Source organism: Eriocheir sinensis, chromosome 39, assembly GCF_024679095.1.
Source record: "Eriocheir sinensis breed Jianghai 21 chromosome 39, ASM2467909v1, whole genome shotgun sequence".
Taxonomy (NCBI): Eukaryota; Metazoa; Arthropoda; class Malacostraca; order Decapoda; family Varunidae; genus Eriocheir; species Eriocheir sinensis.
In genome coordinates, this window is record NC_066547.1 from 16,954,660 (window position 1) to 16,975,385 (window position 20,726).

General features: G+C 42.4%; 1 protein-coding gene across 8 annotated transcripts in view; it reads right to left on the reverse strand.

The window, feature by feature from the left end:
• LOC127009107 (natural resistance-associated macrophage protein 2-like) overlaps positions 1-20,726 on the reverse strand; it is a 100,047-nt gene that overhangs the window by 65,323 nt on the left and 13,998 nt on the right. For 4 of the 8 annotated variants that reach the window (XR_007761604.1, XR_007761603.1, XR_007761602.1 and 1 more), the window contains exons 12-15: positions 19,806-19,918; positions 17,306-17,382; positions 16,896-17,068; positions 8,193-8,354 (exon numbers count right to left, since the gene is read on the reverse strand). Coding sequence is in view for 2 of the 8 variants with exons in the window: in XM_050881892.1 (XP_050737849.1) it covers positions 17,020-17,068; positions 17,306-17,382 (126 nt within the window). In the remaining 6 variants the exon portion in view is untranslated. Of the gene's footprint in view, positions 1-8,192; positions 8,355-11,367; positions 17,069-17,305; positions 17,383-19,805; positions 19,919-20,402; positions 20,550-20,726 lie in introns of those variants that run through there. The other 4 variants (XR_007761607.1, XR_007761606.1, XM_050881892.1 and 1 more) reach the window with 4 other exon arrangements.

The following is a 20,726-nucleotide window of genomic DNA, read 5'->3' on the forward strand; positions in this document are numbered from 1 at the left end:
AAGATTGTTAGTAATGCCAAAAAAATAAAAGACGGTTGTTAAGAATGGAAGAAATGATAAAAGTAAGATTGTTAGTGAGGAAAATACTCCAAATTATTGTTCTTGAAAGTGATTTGAGTATTAAAAACAGCCTCTACTTCTAAAATTCAAAGAGAAACAGCTAAAACTAATCTTAAAGCATTGCATATGGTTTCCCACTCTAAAAAAAATAAAGGAAAACACTTCAAAATTGTTGTACCAGAGTTTGACAGCATTTAATACAGCCTTCCTTTCTATTCCTTACTAAACTAACTAACAATTATCCCGTGCTTGCGACAGCGATGAAGCAGAAAAACAAAGAAAGGAGAGATCAAGAAACTAGTCTCAACAATCTCGTATCACCAAAGTCGGACAGAGTTGAATAAAGTCGAGGCTATCTCAATCATGTAAGGCCTTAACAATTCTTAAATTCTTGCAACAGATACAAAGAAAAGAGAGTTAGAGGAAGAAGTTGTCCAAACCATCTCGTGTCTGACAGGGTTGAATCGAGACGAGGCTATCTAAATCGTGTAAGGCTCTAACAATTCTTAAATTCTTGCAACAGATACAAAGAGAGAGTGAGAGGAAGAAGTTGTCCAAACCATCTCGTGTCTGACAGGGTTGAATCGAGTCGAGGCTAACTGAATCGTGTAAGGCCTTAACAATTCTTAAATTCTTGCAACATATACAAAGAAAAGAGAGAGTGAGAGGAAGAAGCTGTCCAGACCATCTCGAGTGTGACAGGGTTGAATCGAGTCGAGGCTAACTATATCGTGTAAGGCTCTAACAATTCTTAAATTCTTGCAACATATACAAAGAAAAGAGAGAGTGAGAGGAAGAAGCTGTCCAAACCATCTCGTGTCTGACAGGGTTGAATCGAGACGAGGCTATCTGAATCATGCAAGGCGCCAATGCGTGTGTTTAAGCAAGAGTTTGGAAAAGTTTGCGGTTTCTTGCTCACTGGACGAATGCCACAGACTGACCAACACTTGACATAGACAGACGGACGGAAGGACAGACTGATTGAGTGACTGACGGAGCTTATCAATGTAGTTAAGTGGTAGGTATGTGGTGGTGGTGGTGGTGGTGGTGGTGGTGATGGTGGTGGTAATATGTGTATCTTGGTCTAACTTTTCTGTCTGTCTATATCCATTCTATACATTTATCTATTCATTTCAATACATCTTTATCTACTACCTCTCTCTCTCTCTCTCTCTCTCTCTCTCTCTCCTTTCTACCTTCTTTCCTTCTTCTTCACCCATACTTTCCCCCTCCTCCTCTTCCTCTCCTCTTCTCTTCCTCCTCTCCCCCCCCCCCCCCTTCCTCTCTCTCACACTCTCTCTCTTTCCCACGCCTCCTCTCCCAAGCCAAGATTTAGTGTTCACTGTTCTTCAATAACCATCTCTCTCTCTCTCTCTCTCTCTCTCTCTCTCTCTCTCTCTCTCTCTCTCTCTCTCTCTCTCTCCAACAACCTACGAGTACATTTTAGGCTTATAATGAGAGAGAGAGAGAGAGAGATATACATAATTATTGTGCTCCTTAATTAATACTATCAATGTGGTTTTAGTCGAAATATGAAGAAGAAGAAGAAGAAGAAGAAGAAGAAGAAGAAATGGAGGATAATAATGAACAGAAATAGAATGAATTAGAAAGTAGAAGGAAGGGGAGGAGGAAGAAGAGGAAGAGGAAGAAGAAGTAGTAGTAGTAGTAGTAGTAGTAGTAGTAGTAGTAGTGATGATACTTATAGGAAAGAAAATAAGAAAAAAAGAGAAAACAAATAATTAAGAAAAAAGACAAAGAATGAGAAAAAGAGCGAAAACCTCCTCCCTCTCTTCCTCCTCCTCCTCCTCCTTCTTCTCCTCCTCCTCTTCTCCCTCCTCTCATACACTTTATCCTTCTTTTTCTCTTCCTCTCTTATTCTCACTAACTTCCTTCTCTTCTTCTTCTCCTCCTCTTCCTCCTCCTTCCCTTTATTCCTTCTTTTCTCTACCACTTTTCTTACTAACATAACTTTCTTTTACTAACCCCATACCTCCTCCTCCTCCTCCTCCTCCTCCTCACCATCGTCAGCGTGAAGGGCCAGGTAAGGTCTAATCAAGGTGAGCTATGTCCCCCCTTCACCTGCATTGACTACCCCGGCGAGGTGTGACGGGGCGCGGCGGCCTCCTCTATAGACGCCTGACGGGGAAGAAGAGTCGCTGGAGCAGGAGGAGGGTGGTGGGGGTGTTGGGAGCTATATATTGGAAGAGAAGTGAAAAAGAAAAGAAGGAGGAGGAAGAGGAGGAGGAGAAGGAGGAGGAGGAGGTTAGTAAGAAAAGGATTAAGAATGAGAGTGGGAAAAAAATGAAGGAGGAGACGGAGGAGAAGGAGGAGGAAGAGGAGGAGGGGGAAGAGGAAGAAGAGGTGTGAAAAAGAGGAAGAAGAAAGGAGGAGAAAGAGGAAGACTAAAGCAGGACTAAAGGAAGAGAAGAGGAAAGAAAAATGTAAAGAAAATAAGCTAAGTAGGAAGAGGAGGAGGAAGAAGAGGAGGAGGAGGAGGAGGAGGAAGAGGAGGAGGAGGAGGTTGACACGCGATGGCTCAAGAAGGAAACTGAGTTGAGATGACCCTTGGAAAAGAGAGAGAGAGAGAGAGAGAGAGAGAGAGAGGAATTGATTTAAACGTAGAAGAAGAAGAAGAAGAAGAAGAACTATCAGAAAGACAAAGAATCCGAGAAAAAGGAAAAAAAGACCAAAAAGGAGGAAGAGAAAGAAAAGGAAAAGAGAAAGAGAAGCGAAACAAAAGATTAAGCAAAAGAGAGAAAGAGAAGGAAAAGGGAAACAAACAGAAAGACGGAAAATGCCAAAAAGAGAAGAAGAAAGAGCAGAACGAAAGAGAGAAACGGGAGAGGAAGGGAAGAGAAAGGAAACAAGATTAGCCGAAGAGAAAAAAAAACTAAAGATATATAGGTAATTGTGGGCCTCGAACAGACACACACACACACACACACACACACACACAGACACAGATACAGACAAGCTCACCTGATGCTCGCGGTAATTATCCTCACCTGAGACGCAAAAATGTCCCTCGTTAGCCCTAATGAATGCGGGAACAATGTGATGGGCCGCTAATCACCAGCGCGGAGGCAAGGAACGCCGCCGCTGTGAAGGAACCGATTAATAAACAAGTGAGCGCTATTGAGACCCGCGGAAAAAGGATGCGATTCTGCTTTATTACGTTAGTCTCTTGTTTTGTGTGAAGATATGATGGGAGGGAGGGTAAGGGTGAGAGGGGGAGAGAAAGTGGGAGGGATAGAGAGAGGGGGGAATGGAAAGGAGTTAGAGATTGACGCATAGATGTATATATAGATTGATAGATTCTTGATTTATGTAAAGGGGTGGGAGAGAAAGGGAAGGAAGGAAGGGAAGGAGAGAGAGAGAGAGAGAGAAGAAAGGAGGGAAGAAGAAAGAGAAAGAGAGGGAATGGATGGAAAAGGGAGGGTGGGAGGGGGAACGAAAGTAAGAGATGGAGAGAAGAAGGGAGGGAAGGAAAAATAGAGGGAGGTAGATAAAGAAGTGATGAAGGGAAAAAGAGAGAGAAATACATAGATTTCTTACATATAAAGATAATAAAAGATAAAAAGAGAGGAGTGCATGGAGTAAGGAAGGGAGGGAGGGAGAGATCCGGACGAGATAAAGAAATATAAGAAAATAATGATGATAATTGGAATAATAAGAAGATGAGAATGCAATAAGAAGATAACTAAGAGGAGGAGGAGGAGGAGGAGGAGGAGGAGGAGGAGGAGGAGGAGGAAGAGGAGGAGGAGAAGTAGAAGAGAAAGAAGAGGAAGACGTCACATACCACTATATCTTCCTCCTCATCTTCTTCCTCCTCCTCCTCCTCCTTCCTCCCTCTCCCTTTCCTCCATCCTTTCCTCACAACAACAACAACAACAACAACAACAACAACAACAACAACAACAACAACAACAACAACAACATAATTAACCCGGCAGAGACAAAGATGTTTAAGACAAAGGTCCGAGAGAGAGAGAGAGAGAGAGAGAAACTGCAGCATCTTAAGGGATCCGACCTGTGAAGGATCCATTCTCGAGGAAGCTGCTCTCTCTCTCTCTCTCTCTCTCATTCGTTTTATCCTATTTCGCCTCCATCATCATATTTCTCCTTTATTTCCCTCTTTTATTCCTTCTTCCCTTCCTTCCTTCCTTTTCAATCTTTCTATCTCCTTTCTCCTCCCTTTCCCTTCCTGCCTCCCTTCCTTCCTTTCTTCTTCCCTTCCTTTCTTTCTCCCTTCCTTCCTTTCTTCTTTCCTTCCTTCCTTTTCAATCTTCCTTTCTCCTACCCTCCCCGTCCCTTCCTTCCTTCGTTCCTTTCTCTTTCCTTCCTTCCTTTTTTCCCTTTCCCTCTCCTCCCCTTCCCTTTCCTTCCTTCCTTCCATTCCTTTTCCCTTCCATTATATTCCCTTCTTCCATATCACTCTTCCTTCCTTTCTTATCCAAACCTAATCGATTCCTCCTCCTCCTCCTCCTCCTCCTCCTCCTCCTCCGTGTTAGTTAGGGTTTTATTAATGGCGTTACAGGCAGCTGCACGCGTCTGCCTCATTCTCTCTCATTATCAAGCCGTAACACTCTCTCTCTCTCTCTCTCTCTCTCTCTCTCTCTCTCTCTCTCTCTCTCTCTCTCTCTCTGTCTATCTATCTTTCTTTCTTTCTTTCTTTCTTCTCTCTTTCTTTCTTTTTCTTTATTTCTTTCTATAATTCTCTCTCTCTCTCTCTCTCTCTCTCTCTCTCTCTCTCTCTCTCTCTCTCTCTCTCTCTCTCTCTCTCTCCAACCACCACCACCACCACCGCCGCCGCCACCACCACCACCACCACGGGGACCAAGACAGCCCCCAAACAATCAACAAATAGCCACTCTTCCAGTCCCCTCAGTCCCCCTACCCCCCCAGCCCCCCCCAGCAGTCCCCAGGCGGCCCCAGGTCACCCTCGCGGGACGCCAACTCTGAAAAACACAACTACTCATATTTTGTCCCATTAAAACGCATGCTGGCTCGCCTTTGTCCTGTTGCTCTCTCTCTCTCTCTCTCTCTCTCTCTCTCTCTCTCTCTCTCTCTCTCTCTCTCTCTCTCTCCTATTATCGCTCTTAACTAATGCTTAAGATACCCATTAAATTTCCATGGTTTTCTTTATATACAAATTCAGTGGCTTATCTGATAATGTTATTTGATGAAGTTAGTTAGCTATTAGAGAGAGAGAGAGATGAAACGATAAGAAACAGAAAGAAGGAAATGAAAAATGAGGGAGAGAGAGAGAGAGAGAGAGAGAGAGAGAGAGAGAGAGATAAAGGCAAAGATTTCAAGAGTTAACATACTAGCATACACACACACACACACACACACACACACACACACACACACACGTACAGAGCAAGGCGCGTCTCCCATTGGTCGAATCTTTTGATCTCGTATGAATGCTCGAAGCTGATTGGCTCCCTAATTAATACCCGCTGAAGATCATATACAAACCTACACTAATTACCTCTCTCTCTCTCTCTCTCTGGAAATGTGTGAGTGACTGCCAGATTTTTTTTTATTATCTCTCTCTCTCTCTCTCTCTCTCTCTCTCTCTCTCTCTCTCTCTCTCTCTCTCTCTCTCTCTCTCAACAATGTTCATGCATTCTGTCTGCATGTGTTTGCGAAGAGGAGAAGGAGGAGGAGGAGGAGGAGGAGGAGGAGGAGGAGGAGAAGGAGGAGGAGGAAGAGGAGGAGGAGGAGGAGTCAAGAGGAGTTAATCATTCGGTTTCTTGGTCTTTGGAAACTGAGAATAAACATGCGTGTGTGTGTGTGTGTGTGTGTGTGTGTGTGTGTGTGTGTGTGTGTGTTAAATTCTCTCTCTCCTCCCTTTTCCTTCCCATTGCTTGTCACTCCCTCCTTCTCCTCCTCCTCCCTCTCCTCTTCCTCCTCCTCCTCGTCTTCCTCACTTTCCATCTTTCCTCTCCTAACTTCCTCCTCAATTATTATTTTCCTTCTTCTTCTTCCTCTTTTTCTCCTCCTCCTCCTCCTCCTCCTCCTTTTGTTTGAACGGTTTACCCATTCAGTCGAGTCGATGTAACACAGACATTGGATTTCTTTTCAAACCGAGTCATCCGCCACTGGAACAATCTTCCCTCAGAAGTAGTAAATGCGAATACCATCAACTCCTTCAAATATAGGATCGGGAGTAAACTGAATAACGAGGGGCTTCCATCTGCTCCTCAATATCGAGGTGCTTTCATCTGCTCACCAAGCCCCAAGTGGCGGTCGAGCAGATTAAATCACCCAAGCGGGCGACCTCGTAATGAGCCAATAGGCTTTCTGTTGCCTGCTTTTCCATGTTTCCATGTTTCCATGTTTCCACTCTTCCTTTTCAGTAATCTTCCTTTTCTTCCTCCTCCTTTTTTTCTCTCCTCCTCTTCCTCTTCTCCTAACCAATTACTCCATTCTTTCCCCTTTCTCTATAATCTTCTTCTTCCTCCTCCTTTTCCTCCTAGTTCTTCCTCCTCATCTTTGTATTATGGAAGGAGGAGGAGGAGGACTATTCACTTCTCACTCCCTGATTCTTGTCTTCCTCTTCCTCCTCCTCATCTTCCTAATCTTCTTCCTCCTCCTCCAACTCCCCTCCCTTTCCTTACCTTCTAAAATCCTCTCTTCCTGCTCCATCCTCCTCCTCCTCCTCCTCCTCTTCCTCCTCCTCCCTGGTGACTGGGTATTCAGCTGAAGTTTCGGGCCCCGGGCGGTGATTTAATGAAATTTGTTAGCGACTGTCAAAGCTTCTTGAGCCCTCCGTGACTGTGCCTTCCTCCCGCCTCTCTCTCTCTCTTTCCTCCCGTCTCTCCCCTCCCCCTGTCAACTCTGCCCCCCTCGTCCCCCCCTCCTCCTTCCCCTTCTCTCCAACCCCTGCCTTCTCCCTTTCCTCCGTACTCCCTCCTATCTCTCTGTCCTGTCCCTGTCGCCTCCTTTTCCTACCCTTCTCTTCCCTCGTTCCCCTTCCATCCCTTCTCTCCCTCCCTCCCGTTCTGCCAGGCAATAGGAGGGAGGGCGGGAAAAGGGAGAGACGAATGGAGAGAGAGAGAGAGGGGGGTAAGTTTTTTTTTTCATTTATATCTTATTTAGTGTATTGTGTATGTGTGTGTGTGTGTGTGTGTGTGTGTGTGTGTGTGTGTGTAAGCGTAATAAATGGCTCTCTCACACACACACACACACACACACACACTCTCTCTCTCTCTCTCTCTCTCTCTCTCTCTCTCTCTCTCTCTCTCTCTCTCTCTCTCTCTCTCTCTCTCGGAGAAGAAAGAGAAAACCTGCTCGTTATCCGCCAATTTTCCCTCCCCCCTCTCTCTCTCTCTCTCTCTCTCTCTCTCTCTCTCTCTCATATTTTTTTTTCTATTTTCTTCATATTTTCGTTCCCTTTCTTCCATGTATTTTTTTTCCTATACGAATAAATATACATCCTCCTTCTCCTCCTCCTCTTCTTCTTCCTAATCACTCTTGTATTCTTCCTTCCCTTGTAACTCCTCCTCCTTCTCCTCTCCACCGCCCATTCCTGTACCTTTCCTCCCATTATTGACAGTGATAAGACTCTTCCTCCTCTCCCTAATAAAGTAGTAGTAGTAGTAGTAGTAGTAGTAGTAGTAGTAGTAGTAGTAGTAGTAGTAGTAGTTTTAGTAGCAGGGGTATATATACATAGGCTGCCCGGCGCCGCAGACCATATCCTCAATGCCGCCGCCTCGGGAAGTTCGGTGGACCAACACAACTTGCATCGTGTAGTAATCAAAGTCGGCGAGTTGGCGCCCTCATTAAATATTTGCATATCATATTTTTCCTCTGATGAGTTTCTTAGGTTCCGAGCTAATGAGCAGAGCCTGGGAGAGAGAGAGAGAGAGAGAGAGAGAGAGAGAGAGAGAGAGTTGAAAGCAGTAAGAAGCTACATCCTAAGGTAAAAAAAACTGAAATATGGTGAATAGGCAGGAAAAAACATTCCTGAGAACCCGATTAACCTCCTTCTCGGGCTTTGTAAATAGTTGATACGAGGTGCGGAAGCGTCTGGGAATACCGCCCTTTAAATATCGACTACACACAGTTATGATATCAAAAAAACTCAGGAAAACATAAGAAAATAACAGAAGGGTTCCACGCACCTTTTACCAACGGGTCTTCGGGAGATGGGCAGATGAACACCAGTCTCCTGTAGGTAACCACTGGCATCGTGTCCCGGGGAGAGAGGATTACAGAGAGCACCTTCATCTCCCAGCACCAGAGAGAGGGAGGGAGAGAGGGAGAGAGGACGCCCATCTCCACGCCTGAAAGAGATAGAAAAGTTAGCGATTGTAAGGTATAAACAGTTCCTTCATCCCTTTATAGACATTTATTATAAGATTTATCCTCCTTATATCGGATAGGTAAGAAACTTTAATCCTCACGTTAGTTATATATGACTCCACTTTTTCTCCCTTTTACAACAGAAGTAGTGGTGGTGGTAGTAGTAGTAGTAGTAGTAGTAGTAGGAGGAGGAGGAGAGAGAGGTGAAGGATCGTCAGGTAATAGTTTTTTCTTCATTCTCGAGGAGGTGACGAGGAGGCAGGAAGGGACGGGGCCAAAAATCTTTCACGCCGCGCCGGGCTTGTGTTTTCCGTCCTCCTGCTTGTATGAGGCGATTAATTATGGGCGTTAGCGAGGAGGAGGAGGAGGAAGAGGAGAAGGAGGAGGGGGGGGGGGGGTAGAGCGACGGAGGTGGAGGAAGAGGGTGAGGAGGAGGTTAAGAATAAAAACGAGAAAAAAACACAAGAAAAAGAAAAAGTGGTGATGATAATGATGAAAAAAGTTAAAAAAAGACAGAAAAGAAAGGAAGAAAAAGAAAGAACAAGAGAAGGAAGAGAAGAAAGAGGAGGAGGAGGAGAAAGCTGAGGCGAAAGAAGAGGGAATAGAAAGAATAGAAAATTAATTAAAAGACAAAACTATAAAACAAAATTGAATAAGACGAAAAATATTATAAAAAAAAAACGATGTTGAAATTTACAAGAAAACAATAAACAAAGGAATCAATAAATACACAGAAAACAATCGAATACTCTTTATAATGAAGAAAAACAAAAGAAAAAGAAGAAAACACACAAAATCGAACTTGTTTAAGAGAGAGAGAGAGAGAGAGAGAGAGAGGGGTGGCCCGCCGGAGCACTCACTCTACGCGCGATCTAGTGGAAAGTTTTCATTAAATTTCAAACTTTTTATCGGATCCTGACATTTTTTTTCCACCTGTGAATTTTTGCTTCGCGGGGGCGCCAGAGGAGGAGGAGGAGGAGGTGGAGGTAAAGGAAGAAGAGGAGGAGGAGGACTAGACGAGAGACAGGGAGGAAGAAGAGAGATGGAAAAAAAGGAAGGATGAGAGGGAGGAAGTAGAGAAGAAGGAGGGGAAGAAATTGAGGAGAAGGAGGGAGAAGGAGGAGGCGGACTAGAGAGAGACTGGACAAAGAGAGGAAGGAAGGAAGAGGACGAGGACAAGAAGATGAAGAAGGAGGAGGAGGGAGAAGGAGGAGAAGGAAGAGAAGGATTACTGGACGAACGAAAGAAAGGAAGAAAGGACAGGAAGCAGAAACGAAGAAAAAACAAAAGAATAGCGGGAGGAAAAGAAGAACAATATGTGACAGACGCTTAACAAACACACAAACAACACCAACAACCACAAACATCAACCAAACAACCATATAATACTCACACATCACCACGCCGAACCACCAGGAACCAAAGCCACGAGCCAACCAATCTATCAATTTCACTGAACCACAAACCGCCGCGCGAACCTCACTGAAAACGCTCGACGCACAATGAACCGTGAGCCTTGATACCGTCCCTCAGGCCACGCCCTCCACCGCCACCTCGCGAACTTTTCAAGAGGTAATTATTGGGGGGCAGCGTGGCGGTAAATTCTCCCAACGCCCCCCCAATGAGGATACACTTGAGGGGGAAGCTTGGACGGCAGGGAGGCACTGGGGGGAAAGGGAGGAGAGCGAGGAGGTGGTGGCGTTCCTAAAATCAAGAGCAGCGAGGTGACGGCGTGAGAGCGTGTGGGAGACTGACTGATTTGCCACGAGGAAGCTGCTGTGTATGTGTGTGTGGATGAGACAATCGTACACTTTGTCATTATTATTGTACTTTATAATGGTGTTTTGTGTCAATGAATCCCATAGAAGATATTATTACGTACTTTGGTCATGGGATGCGTCTCTAGGATTTATAGTGAAGTGTATTGTGTATCTGTATGAGTGAATGAGTTGATGAGCGCTATGGTTAGATGGAGGTTTGGTAGTCACTGGGATGTACTGAATGGAATGGTATGTGTTGAATATATGAAGGGAAGGACAAAACAGACACAATGCAATAAAATGTCATGAACCATTGCACTCTTTAGGCCTTGTAGTGCACTGTGTTTTGTATATATAAGAATGAGTGATCCGATGAGGGATTGGTAGAGACTTGGGGCTGAACTGAATGGACACACAAATGTATGCAAAATGAATGAGTGAGTGAGTTATTGGGTAGTATGGTTAGACGAGGGCTTGGTAGAGACTTGGGGATGTACTGAATGGTCACGGTAACAGATGAAGAATCAGTGTTGCCGATTTCGGTACGAACGTACCAGATTTGGTACTTTTGGGTGTACAAAGTACGACTTCCACTAGATCTGGTACCAAATAGGGAGATAGTATTTTTGTTCTAAACATTTTGGAAATAAAATTAATAGTGTCGTAAGTCGTAACATATTTATGTCCTGCCATGTATTTCGTTAGTGTTCAACACCTTCAGCAACCCAAGAGGAGATAGATTTACATTTTCAAAGGTATGTAGACCAGTAAATAATGTTATATTTACTCAATCTGGTACGTTTTGTTCTCATTTGATACTTTTTACTAGTGCAATCTGGTACTATTTCTTTAAACTGAGTGGCAACACTGTGAAGAATGTGGAGTAGAGAACCTGGAAACAGTGCTCAGAAGGGAAAGACTCCGATGGTATGGACATGTAAAGAGAGCAGGGGAGGATACAGTGCTGGGTGTTTTGGAGAGATTGGAGGTAGAAGGAAGGAGACCAGTTGGTAGACCTAGGAAAACGTGGAGGAGGTGTATACAGGAAGACTTGGCATTGATGGGCTTGAATGAGCATCGGGCAGAAGACAGAGTAGAATAGAAGAGAGCCATAAAGCGTCCAACCGCTCAGGAAGAGTGAAAACGGGCGGTAAACGAAATGATGATTGAATAGATGAAGAATACAATACCTTAGAAGAAGACAAAATAGGCAAAACAGAATAATACAAAGTCCTGGACGATTGCACTTCATTCACCCCCTCCATACAAGGCGTCATACATGCAGAGCACAACTAGTGTCTGCTGCATGAGATTCACTTGGCCGGGTCACTGTGAGGTCACCACCCGTGCCCCTCACACCCCCGGCAGGGCAAACTCTGGCGTGGTGTGGGATGGAGCAACACTCTGCCCACCACCACCACAGCCTTGACAACACCACACACATCAACAAACACATTATACAATCTGTTGTTTCATCAATCTTGTTCTGGTCGGTGGTGCTTTAAGAGGCTTCAATTTCAGTTTCAGCCATTGTGCGAGTATGGATTAGTACAGCAAACACTCGATTTAACAAACTCTGCATCAGTGTTTTCTTATGCCAGAAGTTATTGATGGCTACAAGGTGCTAGATCAAATATAAGCAAAAAATCATTCATTATAGTAGTAGTTAATATTGTTTAAACATACAAAAACTCGACTTAAATTTAATTGAAGAAATGTTTCATCAAATAAGAACAAGAAACCAATCAAATAAAAATATATATTGTAACATTGTAAAAATGTTTTATAGCTAGATCTATGTGGTTTAATTAAAGAAATATTTTTATAGGGTTCGTTCAACAGAGGCTTGCTATACTAAAATATCAATGAGGAAGTTTGACACTGGGCAAGTACTGGTGGTGTCAAAGAACATTGGCTCAGGAGACTTATTCCAGTTACAGTTTTCTTATACAAAACACATGATATTTTGAACATGAGATGTGTTTTTGGGCATAACTTTGATTACAGATTCCAGTAAACATTTTTTGCAATACAATATGTTGAGGATGGTCACAGTTTTTTCATACAAAGTTATTACAAAGTATTACATTAATTGTCTCTCATAAAAGTAATTTATCATTTACTAATAAACTCATCCAGCAATGAATTACTGTACCAACAATAGTCACTGTGAAGGCTGCCAATGTTGACATGACATATTTATGGCTGGTGAAGGTACATGGTAAATAACTGGTTTGCAGGAGCTGTCGTGTACAAAACTGGCCTCTTGTAGTCTCCTCCTCTCATAAATTTATCCTTGAGCCTTGGGGGAAAAATTTCCAAACTGAGCAAGGCCACACCAGCAGTCTAAGTAAGGGTGCTCTGTATTTTCACTAATTATGAACTATTTACATCTGCTTCTACACCCCTCTCTCACACAGTTCCTTTATCTATTCTTTTCCATATACTCTCCTTGCATGCCCCTGTTCTTCTACTCTGAGACATTACACAGCACTGTTCTCTTGCTCTTTACATGAACGACCACCACCTGACCATCAACACATTCTTACAGTGTAGAGGAAAGAAATATACAGCTGCAGAATCATGATAAATCAACTATTATCCTACAATATCACAACTACAGAGATAATAACAAACTAAGCTCAACCATCACAGAAAGACATAACATAATCATGTATGAAAGACGGAAAAATTGTAAAATGTAGCGTTAATCTTTGCTTACACTATTCGCACCTCAATATGACTAAAACTTTTTGTAGAACTTTACACTGACTTTGATGTGAATATTGTAACTCATGGAGGGCAATAGAATGATTTGGGTTATGATAAAGTTGACCTGGATTCATATATATATAAAAAAATAGTCATACAGTAATTTGTCTGGATATTGCTAAGTATATGTATGCTAATTTTTACTTACTGTAGGCCAAGGACAAAGTTTGCATAGACAATAAAATGGTATGCTGCTTGATATCTGCATTCTGTCATATAATATTATGCCTTGTTGGGGGAAGGTTTACATTATGATAAGGTGTAAGGTAAACTGAATCTACAAAGCTTCTAAATCACAGCATCTCCAGACTACAATAAAAGTAAAATTGGATACTGGCAGACGTATAGATGCACTAATTTGTAACTTGTAACTCTTTGGGGAAAGAATTGCATCATAATAAAATACAAAGTGAACCAAGTATAAACAATATCTACATTGCATGTCATCACCCTCATAAACAAACTGTCCAAGTCATTTTTCAACTCCTTGGGAAATGGATAAAAACTCATTTTCTCATTTGGCTCATGATATGGCAGAAATGTCAAGGCAAATTCTAGAACAGCTTGAAGGGCAAAGGCAGCTATTTCAAAATGTGCATCAGATTATATTGCCAAAAAATTACATAGGCAGTCTGTTTACAAGGGCGACGGAATTCTTGATAAAATATTGCATACTGATATACAGATGTACTAACCTGTGAGTTGTTACTTGTACAGTCACGATAAAGATACAATCAACGGCACTGGAATAAAGCCTACATTATATAGTAGGGACAATCCAACAGAAGGTCAATGCACTCAGTGTTCTGCGGTATTGCCAACAAACACACACACAGCCTTTGAATCTCTCACAGTCAACACCACAATGAAAAGAAAAAGAAAAAGAAAAAAGAAAAAAAAAAACAGCAGAATTATCTATAAAATCTGTGACAAAATCAACAGAATCATATCTATAAAACCTGGGAATAACACAGAACACATGATATCACGAGTCCTGGCTGGGCCTGAGATGGCTTGAGACACCCTCGTGCTGCTGAACTCATCTTAAGACTAATCAATACAGATATGAGACGGCACTCTGATTGCTGCTATACACACACACACACACACACACGCACACACACACACACTAACAAATCTTTCACAAATATATTTCTTTCATTATATATATATACTTTTTTATTTTATTTTTTTGTTTCTTTCAACATGACAGAAATATGAATAAGTGGCTCAAGTGTTCCTGCAGCCACTCACTTGTTCCCTCACAACATAACATTATAAACAACACGCTGGTCATGACATTGTTCTCCCTGGTGAAATAAAAAGACTCAACGATGCAGTAACTTAAACAAGGATCTACCCTGCGCTAAGTCAGAAGATTCTAAAGTGACGTATACTAAACAAGGAACTTCTCTGTATGTACTAAAGCTGGGCAACGTGGACAAAAATCTCTCTTGTTCCACGCTGCAAGATTCAACAGTAAGGACGCTTAGACAAGGATCTCTCTCGTGCTAAGCCGCAAGATTCACTAGTATAAAGATTCTTAAACAAAGATCTCCTCTGTGCTAAGATGGAGAACTTAAAACTACACTATTAAAAAGACCTACCCTGTGTGAAGATTCTCTGGTACTCTTAGACAAGGATCTCCCCTGTGCTAAGATATAAGATTCACTGCTCAAGATTCTTAGACAAAGATCTACCCTGTGCTAAGAAGGTAGATTCAATACTTAACTAACAAAAAACATTATATCCCTGTGTTCAGTTGTAAGATTCACTAGTACTCTTAGACAAGGTTCTCCCCTGTGTTAAGATATAAGATTCACTGCTCAAGATTCTTAGACAAAGATCTCCCCTGTGCTAAGATGGAAGATTCAATACTTAACTAACAAAAAACATTATATCCCTGTGTAAATTGTAAGATTCTCTAGTACTCTTAGACAAGGATCTCCCCTGTGCTAGGTTGCAAGATTCACTGTTCAAGATTCTTAGACAAAGATCTCCCCTGTGCTAAGATGGAAGATTCAATACTTAAGTAACTAAAAAGAACTGTCTCCTCTATACTGAGGTTGAAGATTCTATTATAAAGACTCTTAGACAAGGATCTACCCTGCTCTAAGTCAGAGGATGTGAGGACAAGTAACTGGACAAAGCTCTACCCTGTGCTAACTTGGCATAACCTCAATACTATCAAGATTCTAAGACAAGGTTTTCCCCTGCACTGAGAAACATAACAGAGGCTCAACAAATAATAACAATAACTAAGGCTACGATAACCTACACCACTAAATCAGAAGACTCAATGCAAGAAACAATACTTGTTCAACCAAGACCTTTGTAGTGCTATCACATCAACCTATCTATTCTTTCTTGCTTTTTGGGTTTAAACATTTCTGGAAGCCACAAACATATTAATAACTACACTTTGAATCCTGCTGCTAAGTGATGTAAACTCTGTAGCTGCTGGTCCTAAGATGATACTCCCAATACAATGCCCTTCAACTGCCTGACGTTCCAAAGTATTGTCTTGTGGAAGCTCTGAGATACGTATTGAAGTGTACTGTCCAGGAAATTGGTATGTAAAACCCTCAAGAGCGGATGGACACCAGACTCTGCATGAAAGTGTTAGGATACATGGCCAGGCTTGTATGCTTCTTTCTCTAAACATTATTTTCCACTTCAATGTTGAGTCAAAATAGCTTCTTACTCTTTTAACAACAACTCCAACCCTCCACAGAGCATCAGACAACAGTAAGTGATAGAGCATAAGGCACTGCAATGTATTCTTTAAAAATTTGATATGAGTTGTATGTTCTGTGTGGTGCCAAGCGCATAGACGACTACAACGCACGCTCTTAAGTTTAAATGAAGCACCGAGTCACCATCTAGCAAAGCCTCATCATACCTGCGCTTCTCCATCACTCCTCACAACCCAAAGGTGTGCAAGGCCACGAAAATATGAAAATTATAACACCAAATTGCAAATGTGCCTGCCACCCATTCTCTTCAAACTCTCAGACTCCAGAACTCACAATACAAAACGAAAATATGAATTACATTGACTACTTAACAGCACACAGCACTCGGCACATTCAAACGTTAGCACCACTGTAACGCAAAGAGCTTCTCTAATAAAAAATCCACCATAATCTCTTTCACACACAGATAAAACAAAGTTGATATGCGTCACAGAGTTGTTGGCGAAATGGTGTGAGGACCGGCGACATGATATTAAGCCCCACCCCGTCTGTGTCATAAGCTACGTACTGTAAAGGAGTTTCCAAAAGGGTCATGACGGTGGTGCTTGAAATAAGACTGACCTGCAGAAAGAAAATATTAAGGAACACTGGATCAGGCAGTCAGTCGTAATGTATGGCATGGATATGAGGAAGGGCTTAGACATTTTCCCAGTAAACATCCTCTGTGTTGGTATTGCTCCACTAGCAAGAACTGTTTGCTCCCTGTGATGACCTTGGTGATGGGTTGTGTGAACTGGAGGGCCAGGAGGGTTTGCAAGGCAGCAAGACCCAATGCAAATATATGGTATGAATATTTTTGCCAATCTATATGACCCATTCTAAAAAACTCATATCAGGATAAAGACTTACTATAGAACATTGAGCTGAGTGATGAAAATGGTCTACTATGATCAGTGTAAACAGTGCTAAATCTTTACACTGACAACTATCCATTTTCTCACCCAAGCTGAATTTATGGCTTTGGAAAATATGTGAGATCCAATTAATAAAGAGAGCAGACAATTCAGAGAGGAAATTTTTAAGCTACAAAGACCCAACAACTTCCAGCGACAGTGATGAGCACCGAGGCCACACGCAGCTTAGCAAATGCCCCAAACTTTGCCTTAAGATGGACTTTGGCATAATTTGTATAGACGTGACCGATCAACGCTGTCCAAGGTACGCCCTCCTAATCAATTTCTATTTACAGACTCGACTGAACAAATATGCCAAGGAGAATGTTACCCTTCCTTACATGGGCAGTGGAGGGTTGAGGGGCTTCCGCTGGTTGTGAGGGTTGTCTTTCCCTTGCTGGTGGGTGTGTCAAAGCTCTCGGGATGGTTGTGTGATCTTGTTTCCTTTTCTGAAGTAGATTAATGCTAGTTGGGTTCCTCTGAGGTTAAAGCTTGCTGTCCAGAGTAGAATGTCCTGTTGAGGAAAGATAAGGTGATGATGGAGAGAGAGGGGAGAAGAGAGGGGAGGGAGGGAGAGAGGAGGAGGAGAGAGAAATCTAAGGAATATATACCATGACAAAGTGAAATGTGAAGTGTCGTCACCACAGACTTTTACACCAAAGAAAATCTGTATACAAGAGAGGGAGAGAGTAGTAGTAGTAGTAGTAGTAGTAGTAGTAGTAAAAGTAGTAATAGTAACAGTAATACTCACACAGGTACCCCCTCAGTCACCTCCTCGGACAGGTCGTCCAGGATGTACGCCGCCTCCTCTATATGGTCGGATACGAACTGTGGTGAGGCAGGAACGTTAGTGAGGCCTGGGCACACACACCTCACACATGCTTTATTCATATCCAACCAACACTCATGTCAGGAAAAATAATTAACTGTACTGGAAAATGAGCTTCGGCATGACAATATAAACAAATCACACACAAACCATCATTGAAATAACTGACGATAAGGATTAGTTTATATGGAAACTTATACTATACACACAACAAGCCAGAGAGACAAGAGTAAAACAACACTAGGAGCGCAAGACAACGACAGTAGAGAAAGCATCAAACAACCAGAACAAACAATTAGGAAAAGAACAATCCATATCATAAGCTACACACACACACACACACACATACATATAGAAGGGGACAAGAGTGTTGTCACTGCTCTGAATGGATACATGTTGAGGATACTGAGGAGAAACAAGGAGTCTGGAGGTAGGCAATATATAACAAGAGAGAGATGACAATGGAGGATATGGAGGTCAGAACTATACAACAACAGAGAAAGGAAGGTGAAGGTGAGTATGTTTTTGAGTATGAGTGACTGGAAATAAAGCTAAACACCTGGAGGAGACACCTGATAAGGGAAGAAGGATGCAGCCCTGAGACACAAATGCAGAGATGCCCTTTATCTCCACCCTCCCTAGTTTTATAGACACTATCTCTTGCTCCCTCACACTGTTAACAAGCTTATGACTTATTATTTTCTTTGTCTAAATACACTGAACTCATTTTCTTTGCTTCTTTACTCTTGGCATGCCCACACTTATGCTTCTCAATTTTTTTTATCGAGCTCAAGCACATTTCTTGATCTTGACACAACAATGAGATGGCTCCAACACATTTCTCCCTTATGAAACAAATATTTATGCCAAGTTAAGGTTTAATACCCCTACAAACTGCTAGTATCCCTCCTGCCTTTATAACAGTATGCCCTTTAACTCTAGTGTCTGCACAGGTTTTCTTTGGTATTTCTATGACCTCATCCTGTTTCTTTTTGTTCCCCCTCTACTTATCAATACTTATCAAGGGTGTTAGTTCATCGTCCCTATCTCTTATCAGTGTTCCCTGTGACTCTCCATTCAGGGAGGTGACCACAGTAAAATGACCACTGAAACTTGGATGATGCGCAGTACAAATAGATTGTTTGAGGATAGAAGCACATGGATTACAAGATAGGATGGGATGTGTGATGAAAAGCTGTACAGGAGGTGTGGTATGGATGTGAGAACTTAACCCCTTCAACACCAGGGCGCGTATACTGCGTCCTTGAGTGCCCCGTACCATGACCGAGGACGCGCACACTGCGTCATGGCTCGCTGTAGCCAATATACAAGTTATTTTATCTCTATTTATGCTTACATCTCAAAATTATCAATTAATTTATGTTTCTTTATGTGCACCATTTAATTCAGCATGTTTTCATATATAATACATGATGATTATGTTGAGTTTATGGCTGAAAACTTGTTATATTCAATAGCGACATTTGAAATTTGGCGCGTGCGGCAATCCCGGATACGGTGCGGGGCGCTGTTTTGGCCCGGCTGTAGTGAGTTTCTTTATGTGCACCATTTAATTCAGCATGTTTTCATATAAAATACATGATGATTATGTTGAGTTTATGGCTGATAACGTGTTATATTCAATAGCAACATTTGAAATTTGGCGCGCGCGGCGATCTCAGATACGGCGCGGGGCACTGTTTTGGCCTGCCCTTAGTGAAGGGGTTAAGGTGTGAAGTAGAATGGTGGGATGAACACAGTGAAAGTCATTGAGGTGGTTTAAACAAGCAAAGAGAATGTAGAATCATGAATTTGTGAAGATGATGCAGGGGAATTACACGGTCACCTTCATAACCAAACTGCCAAACTATTTTTCTTACTTTTCAGAGAATTGACAAAAACTCTCACTTTCTCATTCGCCTTATGACAGAGGCAGAAATGTTAGGAGAAATTTTAGAACATTCAGACCTTTCAGAAATGTGCATCACATGATAAAAATTTGATTACGCCAAAAATATCTGGAAATCAGCAAAAAATGGCTCAGGCAGTTTGTTTACAAGGATGAAGATACAAGAAAGCAGAGGGTGGCAGGCAGACTCTTGATAAGTTGGACTGATAAAACTGAGATATACATCAAGGAGAGAGGTGGGATTGGATGTACCAGTGTTACAAATCAGGAATGTATGAACAGGGAGGATTGCAGACCTGTCATGGCCACTTCTTTTACTGAAGGAGACAAGGTGTAAGACATATAGACAGACTGAATGCAGACCTATGAACCTTGAACAGACATGCTGATCCACGTCTCCCCAAACACAAACAATCTATCCAACATGTTCATTCATTAAAGGACCAACGTCAGGAGATGAGACGACACACAACTCACAGTACACCCCAAGGCACTCCTCTCTCCTCTCTTTACCTCTGGTCCTTCTCCTGTCCCTCTGCTCTAAGCTCAATGAACGAGAGAGCACAAGGCGGGTCAGCATGCACACTCGGGGCCACTGGGTTCAGGCTAGTCACTGCGCCAAGCAACTGCGAGCAATGCAGGCACTAGCTGTTAGTATGGAGGCAGTGACGGAAGGGGAAAGTACCGACACCTAGTTACACTTACCACACACCCAAGGAAAAAGTTCTCATGGTGTGCTGAAGTGATGTTAAGAAAGCCTGTTTCTTAATCACCCTGTCAGTTCAGCATAAAGCAAGACTCACCTAATTCAGCCATTACAGATAAAGAAAACAGAACAGAGAGTCTAGCTAAGAGAAAGACACTATAAAGGTCAGTGAATGTAAGTAATAGCAAGCTCGTGAACTCCACCACTATAGGAACAGAAAATCAAATAGAAGTACCACCATCCCCTTGACATGCATAAATCACTAGGTGTGTGTTAATCACGGTCATGCAGTGCGATGTAAGTCTGCAAACAGGAAATGCCAAACGCCCACTACAAGAAAAGGAGTACACCCTTGAAGGTTGCACAAAAGTACACCAAAGTGGGGGATTGAGCCAAATATCACCCTTGCTTAAGCCTTTATTGCGTCATTAAGTCTAATAAGAGAGGTTTAGGAGCGAGGGGCATGCTCAGGGACTACTCAAGGTCACATACCCCTCAAAGCTGTGGTGTAAGGTAGGGCAATTATCATCCAAAGTCGAAATTCCAGGCAGCTTGAAAAGAGAGACAAAGGGTTCAGGTTATGGGAAGCCTCACCTGACGCCTCCTTGGGTAGTAAATATCTCTCCCTTACACCGCTGCTGCTTGAAGACATAACACTAGTTTGTTTTAGGTTTATAACAAATGGTACAGAATAACAAGAGGAAAATTTCAGGTTATGAGAACCATCA